The sequence below is a fragment of the Aplidium turbinatum genome, chromosome 10, assembly GCF_918807975.1.
Source record: "Aplidium turbinatum chromosome 10, kaAplTurb1.1, whole genome shotgun sequence".
In the NCBI taxonomy this organism is placed as follows: Eukaryota; Metazoa; Chordata; class Ascidiacea; order Aplousobranchia; family Polyclinidae; genus Aplidium; species Aplidium turbinatum.
In genome coordinates, this window is record NC_137481.1 from 26436635 (window position 1) to 26452499 (window position 15865).

At 38.1% G+C, this 15865-nt stretch overlaps 1 protein-coding gene across 1 annotated transcript in view; it reads right to left on the reverse strand.

Annotated features, from left to right (window-relative positions):
* LOC145778027 (triacylglycerol hydrolase DDHD2-like) overlaps positions 1-15865 on the reverse strand; it is an 89791-nt gene that overhangs the window by 22755 nt on the left and 51171 nt on the right. The window contains exons 10-13 of the mRNA XM_082589418.1: positions 14354-14583; positions 7073-7258; positions 6814-6955; positions 1937-2025 (exon numbers count right to left, since the gene is read on the reverse strand). Coding sequence (XP_082445544.1) covers positions 1937-2025; positions 6814-6955; positions 7073-7258; positions 14354-14583 — 647 coding nt within the window. The remainder of the gene's footprint in view (positions 1-1936; positions 2026-6813; positions 6956-7072; positions 7259-14353; positions 14584-15865) is intronic.

The window sequence follows — 15865 nt, forward strand, 5'->3', positions numbered from 1 at the left end:
CCAATTTGATATAGTCCCAAAGATCCATTTTTTTCTCTTTGACTTTTGATAAATGCAAGTTCTTTGACAGGGATTTTCACATCTTTGTTACACTTGCAGTGTATGTGAAATTTTTTTTTGCAAATACCATTGACAGTGCACCCATAATCAGAGCATAACACAATTCGGCATTTGCAAGTAAGAATGTCAAACACCTTGTCCAATTTGTTAATGAATGCTTCTTTCTGATGTAGTTTTCCTCTCCCTAAAGATATTTTTTTGGCTTGCTCCCAATTTTCTTGAATCTTCCGTGTAATGTTTACCCTAGAGTTTACTACTGGGGGTATGAAACAACAGTTAGCATGCTTCCATTTGTCAATCACTTTTGAGTAGATATCTTTAGCAAGGCTTGTTGATGGATAGTTTCTAACATCTTCACTACACTCTTCTCTGAGCAGAAGGCCACATCTCAACACATCACGTAGAGTAGGCAATTCAGATGGCAGCAGCTCTCTTCCAGTTCCAATCAGATTGTTCATATGTGTAAATGTACTACTCCTGGTTTTTCGCTTTAAATCCATATCAATCACCGTTTGAAATTACAGTAAATCAAATCGCACAAAAGATTTTGATATCATAATTAGCTCTATAATATTGTTAATCTGTAACATGATAAAAATAGTTTGGCATGTAGTTAACTGCTCTAGGCTGCTGCTGATCTGAGTCGGAGTCTGCCTCACTTTCTGATCTAGTCTTGTTCTGCAACGATCCCTGGTCCATATCTCAAAGCTAAAACCTCAATTGCTAAGGCACCAGGGATCAGTTAACAGTAGATGTTAATCAGAAAATATATTATGCACTTGCTAGTGCATCTTCAGTTCTGATCTGAAGATGCACTAGCAAGTGCGAAATATATTTTCTGATTAACATCTACTGTTAACTGATAGTTTGGCATGCGTTGAAATAAAAATTGTCATACAGCAATAGTATTTTCTGTTACAAAAGTTAGTTAATCAACAACTACCGGTACTAAGCTTAATTGATTCTAAGTTTGAATTAAATCGAATTAACCTACTTTAATTGCAGTCATCGCAGGTAAAAGTTGCTGGTTAATGAGAGTTTTTTTGTTAGCATTTCTGCACTTTATGATATCATAGTACTTCATTTGATATCTCACACCTCCTTAGCAAGCTTCAAAAGGAAGCAAACTATGACGTCACAGAACCTACAAGTTGTAAATGAAAATTTCTAGAGGTCGGTAAAATTTGAAAAATTGTCAAATATTTGAATTTTTAAGGAACGATTTACCAAGCAAGACGTCATTTATTTTTGAAAAAAAATATATTTAGCGAAATTTCTAGTCCAACTACAAGTTTTTAACACCCGTCATTTTGAATTAAAAATTTTTGAGTAAATTGACACGTCAAATTTTTTGAAACTCCCTGCATATCATTGGGGTAAAACCAAACTGGTTTACTATGCAACTTTGTTAGCGATAGAAGTCAATGCTGTTAACAGCTTTATTCCATTGCTCAAGCTTCTTTGCTCTGCTCAAGTATTTTAATAACAGCATGAACAGAAGTAGTGCCATGCGTGGCTCTCAAATAGGTGTGATGTAGACTCTCACATTTGGGTTCGGTGTGAAGCTGGTTTGATAACCGCATGGTTGTGGTCTTTTCGCAATTGTAGTCCTCTGCAACGCCATGGTACGCCACTTCAATGCATGTAATTTTATACGGTAATTTGTTAAAAAAAACTCCTGTGTTTCTGCTACAGGCGTTGGAATTGATTTACATGTATTGTATACTTTAATCAAACAACGTTTTGTATCACATTTCCAATGAAAAATTTAAGCACTTTTCTAACAACCATATCAGACACTGGTTGTCAATGCTACTTAAAATTTATTTCGAAGTCTATGTAAGTGAAATAGTAGTGAAAATCCAGTAGTCCTCACCGGGTGGAAGATATTGATGAAGCTTGGGCAGGTCGGCAAGGCAAAGTCTTCTCCAAGCTCAGTTATACCACGAACGGTAAGAAACATGCCTGGAAGTCATTAGCAGAGATATTTAAAACATCATGGATTCATGGTGGCTGAAGTACCTTCTAGTAACGATCAATAAAATAACTAATAGAGCGGAAAAAAACAATTAATTAAAAGAAATTAAGGATAAGATAGAGCGTTAAGCACGATTGGCATTCAACTACAGGGTGATCAAACCAACTGTAGACAAATATTTATTGAAATAACAGTACATCCAAACAGGAAAAAATTTATACATATAAATAAAAATACAAAGAAAAGTATAAATATACAAAATGTACTCATATCCCCCCTTTGCCTTCACCAAACGCCTTAGTCCGTTGTGCACGACTGTTTGAGGCACGAATGATGTCTGATGATATTTTTTTCTAACAAGTGCAAAATTTTGCCTTCAGAGATGAAACGCTTGAATGATTTGAAGAACAGGCTTCACTCTCCAAGATACTCCATATTGCGAAGTCCATTGGGTTTAAATCAGGAGAGGATGGAGGCCATAATTTCTTTGGCCAAAACCTTGCCATATTCTCCTTGCACCAGTCCTGGAGAAGATTTACTACACTTGGTTTGATCACCCTGAATATGGCTTTCAATGGCACTTTTTTGGTTTAAATTAGCTAAATCCAAGTACTCCCTTATTTTCGTGGCCAAATGTCGCGTGGACACTGGACAATGGACATACTAATGTAGCATCCCTGATATGTATGTACACTGTACAGCTTGTGTTATGCAAACAAATCAATCATTTGTTCTTTAAAATCAGTCTTTTAAAATCTATACTAAAAAATTAAAAACTTAATTCTATACTAAAATCCACAAAGCGATGCACAACAAATCTTGCAATCCTCGGCTCAACAGGTAGTTGTTTGCAGGAGGTGCCTCATTGTCTGCTCAATGTGTTTAATTAAATTGTCACGTGATGTGTATTCCCACCTATAATCAAATCGCTATCTGATGTGCATTGTTTAGTTCATTCTTGTGCATTTATTGGAAATTCAGGGTTCAGCTGCTTGATAAATGCTAACATGTTGTATAAGCAAAAACGTTTGTATTTTTAGTATATTTGTGTAACGCCGTGTTGTTGCTTGGTTTCATCTGTTTATTTCATCTGTTTATAATTATACAAATTGTAAAATCAAGATCACAAAGATAAGAAAATCATAAAGAAGTGAATAAGGTAGTGACAGGAAAAATGAGAAAGGAAAGATTAAAGAACACATGGGAAGACATCGTGAAGGATGACCTGACAAAAATAAACTTGAAGATGCCAACGAGAGAAATGGAGGAGTCGTTGCAGACAAGTGCTTCGTGTAGAAACACACGCACCAAAAAATCCTAATGATAAATATTAAAGAAAGAATGGCCCCAGTCCCGGCAGCCCTGAAATGGGCAGGGGGTGCAAACAATCTTCGTGTCGCCTGGCAATGCTTTTAAAAATTCAGGAGTACGACTGGGAAGTCTAAATGTAGGAAGCTTGCGTTGTAGAGGTACTGAGGTGAGTGAAGAGCTGAGAAGGAGGAATTTAGGTGTTTGCTGTTTACAGGAAGTCCGACGGAGGAACAAAGGTCATCACCGAATTAAGAGTGAACTACTACTAAAAATTGTTGACATCAGAATTAACCTATAGTCTTAGATTGAGCTTAAGTATCTTCGATTAGAGAGGGGGGATAAGTAAATTTAATCTTGATTTTAAAATACAGTACAACAATTACATTCCAAGACATATGGTATAATTTTTTGGAAATTTTGGTCCAAATCCATAGGTGGCTGGGCTATGAATAATGAATATATAGTAGGGTGATTCATAAATTGAAATTGTTTTTAATTCAATGGGGCACCCTCTTGTATCGTGTCAATACCTGAAAAAATAATCCTGTCAAATTTTTAGGGCGATCGAAAGCATTTTTAAGGTTGCTACCGACTTTGAAAGCTGCACATAATACACACATGGGTCATTCCATGTCAACTCAACAGGGTGTGCAAGCTCGACCCTCTTAGATTTTCTTGAAATTCACACTAAAGTTTCATATTGATGTATAATGAACACAAAAAAAATTTCAGCTCATTATCTCAAGACGTTTATAAATAACAGTCCTTCAAAGTCACCAAGGTTCCTCAAAATGCGTTCGCATGTACATTTTCCTCCATGTTTGGGTCTTCATAACTTTTAATCTAAAGCATTTACAAAGCTGAAATTTGGTATTCTGATTAAGAAGCAGCCCTAGTTTTCATATCTATCACCAAAATTGCTAATTTCCAATTAGTTTTGGATATAGAACCTTTCAAAAATTGAAATTTTTTACATTTGAAAACTTTTTATCAATTTTTGATGTCCGCTATCTCCCAAACCAATAGTCACAGAACTACCATTTTGCATATCAATAATCTATACTAGTTGATAATTAACCCCCATGAGACTGACACAAAACAAATATGAAATTATTAAAGTTTGGAGGGTGTAAAGATGGTTCGGGCTTCATCTTTGCACCCTCCAAACTTCAATAATTTCACATTTGTTTGGTGTCAGTCTCATGGGGGTTAATTATCAACTAGTATAGATTAATGATATGCAAAATGGTAGTTCTGTGACTATTGGTTTGGGAGATAGCGAACATCAAAAATTGATAATTTTTTTTCAAATATAAAAATTTTTAATTTTTGAAAGGTTCTATATCTAAAAATAATTTAAAATTAGCAATTTTGGTGGTAGATATGAAAACTAGGGCTGCTTCTTAATCAGAATACCAAATTTCAGCTTTGTAAATGCTTTAGATTAAAAGTTATGAAGACCCAAACATGGAGGAAAATGTACATGCGAACGCATTTTGAGGGACCTTGGTGACTTTGAAGGACTGTAACTTCTAAACGTCTTGAGATAATGAACTGAAATTTTTTTTGTGTTCATTATACATCAATATGAAACTTTAGTGTGAATTTCAAGATAATCTAAGAGGATCGAGCTTGCACACCCTGTTGAGTTGACATGGAATGACCCATGTGTGTATTATGTGCAGCTTTCAACGTCGGTAGCGACCTTAAAAATGCTTTCGATTGCTCTAAAAATTTGACAGGATTATTTTTTTAGGTATTGACCATGGTATTGACACAATACAAGAGGGTGCCCCATTGAATTAAAAAAAATTTCAATTTATGAATCACCCTAATATATAGTCAAGCTGGCCGGTCTTCCACAGGTGTACAGGTTAATCAAATACCTTGGAGCTAAAGCTCTCCATATTTGGCTTGTAGGTCAAAAAACAATCACGTAGGCTTCAAGAAAAAACAATTTTCATAAATGTTGCCTTTTCTTGCCTGGAGTGCATTGTGAAGGTATTAGAGGAAAGACCTTCTGAAAGTACACTTCACAGTATCGGCACATTGTCTTGTTTTGTTGAGTGTCCTTTTGATAAAACTTTCTCAACATTCACTTCACATCGACAACCACCATTGGAGTGTTGGTTTCGGACGAAAATTATAGATTTTTTAATTTTATAGGAGATCTTAGGACATTTTGCAATTGATTGAGTTTCGCTTTTAGCAGCATGGTCATTGCTTACTTCACAGTGTAGATTCTAACGATCTGTTTAAGCCTGATGCTGCGAGTTAGTTGTGGCAATATCGAATTACACGAACTTTCGGAACACAGTTCCCTAGTCATGTGCTATAATTCGTCATAAGGGTGGGAAAGACGATCCCCTTCTCGCGGTTCACCCTGTCAGTACTGATTTTTCAGGAAGCTAATCATCGTCTAGGCTTGCGGGCTGACAGCCGCATAAACACCGAGTGGGTGGTAAAAGGATAAACCCTCGGCCCACCTTCGGAAAGATGTCTAACTTTCAACAAGCACTCTCAAGGCCAAGCACTATACCATGGGAAATCACCATCAGCACATGGAATGTACGAGGCCTTAATGCTGAATCCAAAAAGTTCACCCACATATTTCTTGCAGACACAAATGAAACTGCCGCTGATAGCCTACCGATTCGGGGAAACGAAAAATGGCGTACACACAAACTTTTGGGATCATCATTGTGCAGCACTGTCGATGTCAAATTTCGCTGCAATTTAGGCAATGTCGCTTTCACATCATACTGGAAACTATAGAGCAAGAGATCGAGAATCCCATTGCAGTTGCGACTAAGATTGTACAACGCGTACTGCATCCCAATTATGATCTACAACTGCAATAGCTGGTCTGTTACCAAAGCAAGTCTTGAAAGATTGGATGCCTGTCATCCAAGACATTTACGTGTCATAACTGGTCATACTTGGCCAAACAGTCTTATCTCAAACAAAAACCTCTACAAAATATGCAACAATGAACCATTATCTTGCAAGATCTCCACCATGAGATGGAACATGTTTGGACATCTTCTGAGACTTCACCAGGACTCACCTCCCCAGAAAGCCCTTGAATTTGCGACAATTGGCAGCAAAAAGTACCAAGGCCGAACCGGACGTCACCGTACCAACTTATTACAACTGCTGAGATCTGACATCAGAAAAGCTGGCCTGGGATCCCTGCTCAGCAAATCACATCTCCATCGATTGCAAAACATCGCAAAGGACAAAACAGAATGGAGATCCTATCAACCTTGTTGAAAGACTGATCGAAGCCAGCGGCTGCCAAACGATTTGGCTACATTGGCGGCGGAGACAGTTACAATAATAATTCTGAAATCCATTGTTGTATTACAGCAGAGCACCGATATAGTGCTTTCCTAGCCAAAAATATCACTAAAATCCCCTCTAGATAGATCTACTTCAGCATTTATGGACGATTGCTGACTTACCTATGGGAGAACCCAAAGCAAAGAGCGCTTGGGGCTGGAATTCCAATTTGGGGTAACAGACTGCAGGTTGGCCAGTTCCACTGTCAAACTGTTGAAAGTCGACATGCACGTTCATGGCTGAGGATATGATGGAGCCGAAATCCTAAACAGGATAAGTCCGAATTATTTTTTAACTGTTGAACGCTTTTAGGGTGGTGCACAAAACAGAAGTTTGGATGAATGTACAAATCTTGTTTTGTTGAGATTATGTTGATTATACCTCTGCAGCTAAGCAGTTCTGGCTGGTTGGTTCCGGACCCGTCGCCAGTTCACTGTCAGTGGCCGTCTGCTGTGCTGCCTTTCGATGTCCTTCCCGTTCACTATATTCCTTCACAAAGCCCATGATCTTTTTGCGTGGGCCCAGGGGGAGGCCGATGTCCTTTAAGTCACTTTCGGAACACATGAACTGTGATTGACAATAAAATAATTATCAGGAAATGTCAATGTCCTTTAATTGAACAACAATCACAACATTTGCAGGGACGTGGTGTAATTTCGCTTTTTTAAATTTTAAAAGTGATTTTGTTTGATTTAGCTTAGATCAAGTCAGGTTTGAAAAATATCCTGGTTTTAGATTTTTAAATCGTTCTGGGAAAGGACTGGGGAGAGGGCAATTTCCATATGATCAAGTTGTTTTTTTTTTACATTTATTTAGCCTATTTCATTAATAAATTCAAAATTGAATCTGCAATAGGATGAGATGCTTTAACATGAAATGCCCGACAATACTTCTTCCAAGGAAAGATTCCATATATAAGGGAATTTTTTCCAGACAGGCAACACAACTGTGCAAGAGAAAACTTGTTCTACCATATGCATAGACAAGTATTTATTTAAGTGTACATGCAGTATACAATTTATATGCAAGCAAATATACACCTAAAAGCTGTATTGAAAGCCACCGTCTGCATTTTATTGTACTAATAAACTGGGCCTACAAAGCTTTTGACATGTAATGATGGTTATAGAAAAATCAATGAAGTTTTACTATAAATCTTCATTATCTTGATGGACACTGAACGGACTTCATGCCCATTTTTACACAGTTTAAAACGTTGCCGTAAATTTATTTAGTCCCGAATAATTGGTTTATTTTATTTAATTTGGTTTGCTCTGAATCATTCAAACGTTCATCTGACGTACAAAATGTATCATTGTAGGGTAGTTCGGGGCAAATCAAACCGGTCAGTTTGATTTTATTCAAGCGTAACTTTTTTTCTTTAAGTTAACTAATACACTCAAAAAAATGCTTTAGCGCACTTAGTGGTTCCTTTGTGATGTGACAACAGCAACTGCAATGCATTTTTTGCTTGCTGTCTTGGTCTAGGCTGCGAAACGTAAGTTGGTGTAAAATTTTACCTTCATATTTTGGACTTACTTTTTTTTTGTGGTTTAGACTAAACAGAGCATTACACTATGAAAATTGTTAATTAAACCAAGACTTTCTAGTTTAAACGAAATTAAAATTATTGTACTTTGTCTCAAAACTACTCATCTTATAGTTCTTCCTTGGAAATTAGTTTTATTGGGTATTTATTTTTGTTCAGTCATGGCTATTTTGGTTGGGGCAACACAAGTCAGTCATGAAGTGCTGTGCCAAACTTTTGCCTCGATTGGTGAAAATACTAAATTCTTTAACCAAACTGTCATGTAGGCTTTCCTGGTTCATAGGGTATTATTTGCCTATTACATCAAAAATCAGCTTATCCTAGTGTGAGAGTGAGCTAAGATTTACAAAATTTTGTGCCATGCAACATACCCTTGTAAGGCCATTTCGTGTCAATTCACACAGTTAAAAAAATCAACCTCTCCAATTTTCTTTAAATTTAAGTATTACACATCTTTTCACTACTTGGGACAGTTTTAAACTTTGATTGCAAATATCCTAGCAATGTCTTTTTGTGCTTTGCCTCAGCATAGGTCATTCTATGAGTCAGATTGAAGTGAGTACAAAGAAATAAGGATCAAAAATGTTTTCTTCAATTCCAAGATTTTTTAAAAAAAAAACATGCCTGTTCCAAGTCACCCCGGGTGGGGGTGACTTGGGAAAGTATTTAAAAACAACAGATTTAGAACAGTTACATGGATGGAGTTGCTTGGGACAGTAATGCCTTTTTTTTAAATTTCATAACCCCAGAAAAAACTGATTAAAAGAATGATCTTTAATTTTAAGCACACACATACTGTACACAGAACTGTGATATGACACAAAATATCCTATTTTTTTCGTTTTTGCACTGCAGTTGCAGATTAAGAAAACCAGGTTAACAAGACTCTGACAAAATCAGTCATAATCACAATAACACCAAATATTAATTTGCATCAAGTCTACACCCCATAAAAAGATCATAATTTACAACAGAGGTGAAACAAAAAACAATTTTTTGCATTTGAAATTCATTACAAGGTTACTGTAACGAAAAAATATCACAATTTTACAATGAGTTCAATATGCAAACTCCCACACTTTTTAAGTTCAAGAACAATATTTGCTTCATAAACCTGCTTGTAAAATACGGCAACGAGAAGAATAATTATGGAAACGAGCAACTAGAATCAAAAGAGAACACCTGCAGTAATTGCAAAATGATGTCAGCCAGTTTTAACATGAAGAATTCATGAATCATTCCCATTTATAATTGTGAGTTTCAAGAAATTCATATTCAGTTTGGTAATAATTGCTATTTCAACAGAGTTGCTACTCCTAAGACTAATTCTGTGATCAGTATGAAAGTGAGTAGCTGTCCCAAGTCACCCCATGATCACTTGGGTGAAGTTTGGGGGTAAAAATTGCACCTTAAAAAGATTTTCTAAACATTTTGAGTATCAGTGATGGTTTCACAACTATACAGTCTACAAAAATATATATATACAGTCAGCGATTCTCGGATCGGCCAACCTAACAACGGGTGCTTTAGAAATTTTGCACATAAAAACTAATTCATTGGAAATCTTCTCAATATATAAACCCCCCACAGAATCTTTTTCCTGGCCAAATAACACCTGGATCGACAACAGCAAACCGTGCCTCATAATAGGGGACTTTAACAGCCACAACATTGCCTGGGGATACAGCAGCAGCAATAAAGATGGAGAACTGGTCGAACTGTGGGCCTCCAACAATAATCTCTCATTGCTCTACTCGCCGAAAGACAAACCAACCTTCCACAGTGCCCGATGGAAGAAAGGCTATAATCCCGACCTTGCTTTTGTTAGCTCAAAATACATCAACTCCTATAAAAGAACAATCCTCGAACCCATACCCAAGTCCCAACACCTCCCAGTATGCATCAACATAAACCCAGTAATTCAGCCCCGAATCTCCAAACCACTGCCACGGTTTAATTTCCGCAAAGCTAACTGGGACAACTTTACACAAGTACTAGACGCAGAAATCGACAATATACCCCCCACACCCCAATCATACGCTGTTTTTCAAAAACTGGTTTGGAAGGTCTCAAAACAGACCATACCAAGAGGAAGCCGCAAAGAATACATACCTGGTCTCACAACTGAAAGCAAAGAAGTGTATGAAGAATACCTGAACCAATACAACCAGGATCCTTTCAGCCAAGAAGCTCAGAACCTTGGCGAAACAGTCCTCAACAAACTCGATGAAGAAAGAAAAACGCGCTGGAGAAAAATGATAGAGTCAACTGACCTTCGCCACAATAGCAAGAAAGCATGGGCTACCATAAAAAAATTAAATTCTGATAATCAACTGCAAAATAACCTCGCAGCAGTCACACCAAACCAAGTCGCCCACCAACTGCTCCTTAATGGAAAGACCAAAGCCAAGCACCGATACCACAAACCCACCAGGTACAAAAACGATACTTTACTAGAAAGGGAAACCAACGATCAATTTTTTACACCAGCAGACCTTCAGGTAGCCTTCAAACACTTGAAAAGTGGTAAAGCAACAGGCCTAGATGGAATCACTACTGAACAGATCCTCCATTTTGGTACGAAAGCAAAATCCTGGCTCTTAAAATTCTTCAACAATTGTCTGGCCGGTGCAACAATACCAAAGATCTGGAGAAAAGCAAAGGTAGTAGCTCTTTTGAAACCCCAAAAAGATCCCTCTTCCCCAAAGAACTATAGACCAATATCACTTTTATGCATCCTCATGAAAGTATACGAACGCCTCATACTAAATAGGATTTCAACGCAAGTAGATGACCAACTTACACATGACCAGGCAGGTTTTCGACCAGGGCGCTCTTGTTGCGGTCAAGTATTAAACCTAACTCAATATATAGAGGATGGATTCGAACAGAAACTCGCCACTGGAACCGTCTTCGTAGACCTATCTGCCGCTTATGATACCATCAACCATAGGGCCTTGCTTCTTAAACTAGATCAAGTCATCAAGAACCCCACAATCAACCAAGCTATCCAATCACTTCTTACAAATAGACGATTTTTTGTTGAGATGAATGGTCGAAAAAGCCGATGGAGAACCCAACGTAATGGCCTGCCGCAAGGCTCTGTCCTTGCACCTATCTTATTTAACATATACACCAATGATCAACCAAAACCCCCCCAACGTACGTCGTTTCATTTATGCCGACGACCTCTGCCTAGCTACCCAATCAAAAAACTTCTCGGTGATAGAAAAGACCTTAACAGGAGCACTCTCCGAGTATTCCACATATTACAAGTACTGGAGCCTAAATGCAAACCCTTCCAAAACCCAAGTGACATGCTTTCACTTGAACAATCATAAGGCTAGCCAAAAACTTATCATCAATTGGGAAAACACTGCTTTACAATATACCCCCTTTCCTGTATACCTTGGCATAACACTAGACAGGACCCTATCCTATAAGACACACCTACTGAAGCTTAAGAAAAAATTATCTGCTCGCAACAACCTTTTGCAAAAGCTGGGAAACTCAAACTGGGGAGCAGATGAGCACACACTGAAGCAAACAGCACTGGCTCTCTGTTATTCGACCGCTGAATACTGCGCTCCAGTATGGGCTAGGTCAAGCCACACCAAAGTAATTGACTCCGAATTAAACCAAGCATGTAGAATCATAACTGGCACACTCCGTCCAACACCAATCGCCGACCTCTATAACTTAGCAACTATAGCCCCACCTCATATCCGAAGAGAAGTCACTACAAAAAAGGAAAGAGTAAAACAAATATCCGACCAACGCCACCCTCTCTATGAACACAAACCTATCCCAGCAAGACTCAAGTCACGCAAAAGCTTCATCAAAGTCGGCCCATTGGAACACACAAGCGCGACAGCTGCACGACTAGAAATGTGGACCTCTGAGCCCGATAGGACACAACATCCTGCCATCCCAAGTCCTTCCGAAAGTCTACAACAAACTCCCACCCTTGAGAGAAGAGAGTGGTGCTGCCTAAACAGAGCCCGCTGCGGAGTCGGGAGAAATAAAAGCAATCTTTTCCGATGGAAGATGACTCCTGACCCAATGTGTGATTGCGGCCTAGACAATCAGACAATGAAGCACATCCTCACCAACTGCCCCCTTAGCCCTTCATGTGATGACAACGACCTCAAAAACATCACAAACAATGCTCTTACCTGGCTCCGACACTGGCGTGACAAGCTATGAATGAGTCTACAAAAACAATATACACTTTTCCAAGTTCATGCAAGGCAATATGGCAAACTTGATAAATTTGTTTCAGGTACCCTCAAAAGCAAAAAAATAAAAAAATAAAAAAAATGAAAAGTTAGCACAGATTCATGGAAAACTTAGCTTTTATATGAATATTAAACTCACTTAAGCAGAAACTATGTGTACATAACATATGTGGTGTAAATTTTGCAGCATTGCGTGGAAGTTGAACTGAGTGTTTGGCGCTCAAACTGATGTAGTAAATTCTGTCCCAAGTCACCCACGTGTCCCAAGTCACCCCATTCTACCTATATGATGAACACCTGCAAAATTTGAGTGAAAGTTATTGAAAAACACCAGAGTTATGAAGCATTTAGTTTGGGGGGGGGTCTGCCAAGGGGACACGATTTCTTTGATTTTTGGCCATGTTTGAGGCCCTATTACTGCTAAACCAAATTAGGTAACAACCCAAATTTTTTACAGGTGATAGCACTTCTGCCAAATATTGAAAAAACAACATCGTTCACATTGTCACTCTAAAATGTCCAAGGTCATATACATCCAAAATTGTCCGTTTCCTGCTCTCAGCTAAGATTTTCCAAAATTTTAAAACCTCGCCAAGACCCCATTTTTGATTGGTTTTGGCTGAAATTTGGTTGAAATGTTGTTTACAAGATTCTCTATGAAATGAATATCAATATCAATACAAAATATTAAAGGGTTCGGGAAGTACTTAATGTGAAACGTGGGTCAAAATGAAAAAAAGTAAAAAGTGGGGTCCTTATTCCACCAAACGACCAATCAGATTGTAGTTCTAGGTGGGGGTCGCTTAAAGTTATTCCAATGCGATGTCCAACCACACTGTCCCAGTGGTTGATTAAAACGTCTGTTTTCGAATTTCGAAATTGTCTGTGAGCATAGGGTTGCTTATTTTAAGTTTGTAAATGTCATGTAAAGACTACTGTGCATTTCACCGTTATTGTGTTTTGCGAGCGGTGTTCCCTTTATGCAAGTTTTTGTTGGCAAAATAGGTCGGTGTGCCAACTCAATTTGCAATAAATTGGCAAAATATTATATATATTAATTTAAAGATTTTTGCTGGTTGTATTATGAAAATATTCAGGCTAGCTTAGTACTGCAAAATGTTGTTAATCGACAATTCTTGCCATGCTGATAAGCACCGCAAGTGACAGTTGTCTAATATCATCAAGGAAAGACGGTTTAATAGGCTCTCTCAAAAAGGATGAAAAACCAACTCATTGCTTTTTAGAGGCAACACTGTTCATGAGTTACAATAGAAACGTTTTTTCGGTGCTTCCACAAGCGTCTGTTTTATGGTGCCTGGTTTCTTTCTCCCTGTTGTTGGAGCCTATTTTTTGCTGATATGTTGACAGGTCACTATTGTTGCCTGTATTGCGATGTGCCAAACATTTCCTTGTTTACTGAAACTGTTAATTGCAAGATATCTTTTGTGAAGCGAAGTGACGACACCACTCTTGCTTGGCAATGAATATTCTGATGAAACCGCTCGTTTCGGTTTAAGTGCGCAAAATAAGTGGCTTCGTTTATTAGACATTGTTAAAGAAGTCAAAAGTGTAGTTAAAGGAACTTGGCCTGGCAGTAGAGTTGTTCGACTAATTTCGTTGCTGCGGTATTCTAAGATAAATATTAACAACATGTAATGCTTAATAGGCGTAATGCGCTCTTTGAGTACGTGGGTACGTAATGCGCTCTTTTCTAGTATAAGAGTCAACCTACCTAAAATTTGATTAGCGTGGCCCACCACAGCTCTCCTTAGTGCCAAAGTGGTCCGCATGCAAAAAGGGTTGGTGACCCCTGCAGTAGAGTGTAGATTTATTAACAAAAACGTTTCCATGCCAACATGACTATGTGAAACTAACCAGTGTGTCCATATCAATCTGCTCCTGGTTGAAGCTAGTTAGAAAACCGTCCAAATGTAGCTGCTCCAGGACGCCCTCTAGTGTCAAAGTGGTCTCAAGTGGTTCAGACTTTTCAGGTTGGTTTGGCATGCCAAATGGTTGCGATGATGCATCAAAAACATTTGATTGAGTTTCTGTTTGCTTCGATGGATCATTTTGATGACAGAGAAGGTCAAACAGAATCAGTGCACCTGGCAACATGTTACCAATGACTTTAAACTTTTTTATGTTTCCACAAGCTACCATGTTAAAGGTTACTGTGACTCAATAAAACCTATCAAAAGCTAACTTTTAACATGAATATTGGTTTACCACACAAGGCTATTTTAGAAATTGGAGCAGCGAGCAACGTCATGCGAGTTGAGATAATAAAATGTGGAAACAAAAATCTCCAAAAGATTAAAATCAAGCGGCAAATATTTATTAAATATAAATTAGTAAAAACAATGAATACTTTTATTACTACAAACCATGATCAATGCCATGCAAAAAAAAACAGGCAGAGAGGAATTACATCAAATGCAGTTAATATATATATTGGCAATCAAAGCTGTGGAGTTGGAAAGGTTTTAGAGTGCACAGAGTCAGAACTGATGAACAACCAACCTGTGGTGCCTGGCAAGTTAAACTGATTTTGGTGCATATTTTCATCAAACTACAACCAAATCCTCAATATGAAGATCAATTGTTAAATATAAAACAACGATGACATTATGAAATAGTATTTTTGAAGAAAAGGCCAAGCTGCTGATATTCAAACTGGAGTTAATTCAGCTAATTCCATTTCGAAGATCTACAATTTATGTCTGACAACTGCAGTTGTAAATGCAATCCTGCACAATACAGCTGGAGCCACCAAAAGGCTAATCAGCTTGGCATGCCCACAAGTGTTCTAAGACAGACACATGCTCTCCAGCACTGTCACATTGACATTCCTATAGACATAGAGTGTCTTGCATGTACTCTCACAACTCGGCCGACAAGCAGCAGCATACATATCTCAGCCGACAAGCAGCAGCATACATATTATCTCAGTCGACAAGCAGCAGCATACATATCTCAGCCGACAAGCAGCAGCAAACATATCTCAGCCGATAAGCAGCAGCATACATATCACAACCGACAAGCAGCAGCATACATATCTCAGCCGACAAGCAGCAGCATACATATCTCAGCCGACAAGCAGCAGCATACATATCTCAGCCGATAAGCAGAGGCATACATATCTCAGCCGACAAGCAGCAGCATACATATCTCAGACTAATGCCCAACTTATAATACCCTTTTGAGATTACTATTATAAAAGGGCTTACTTTAACAGAAGTAAAAACATTCATGCTAATAAGTTTCTTAAAAGAAAACAGTAACAAAAATTGTAGCGGCAATGTACTTATGTAACTTATGTATATGCTGTGTAGCTGCTTAATACGCTGCATAACCGATTAACTTCCACGCAACGAGGTCATATGGCTT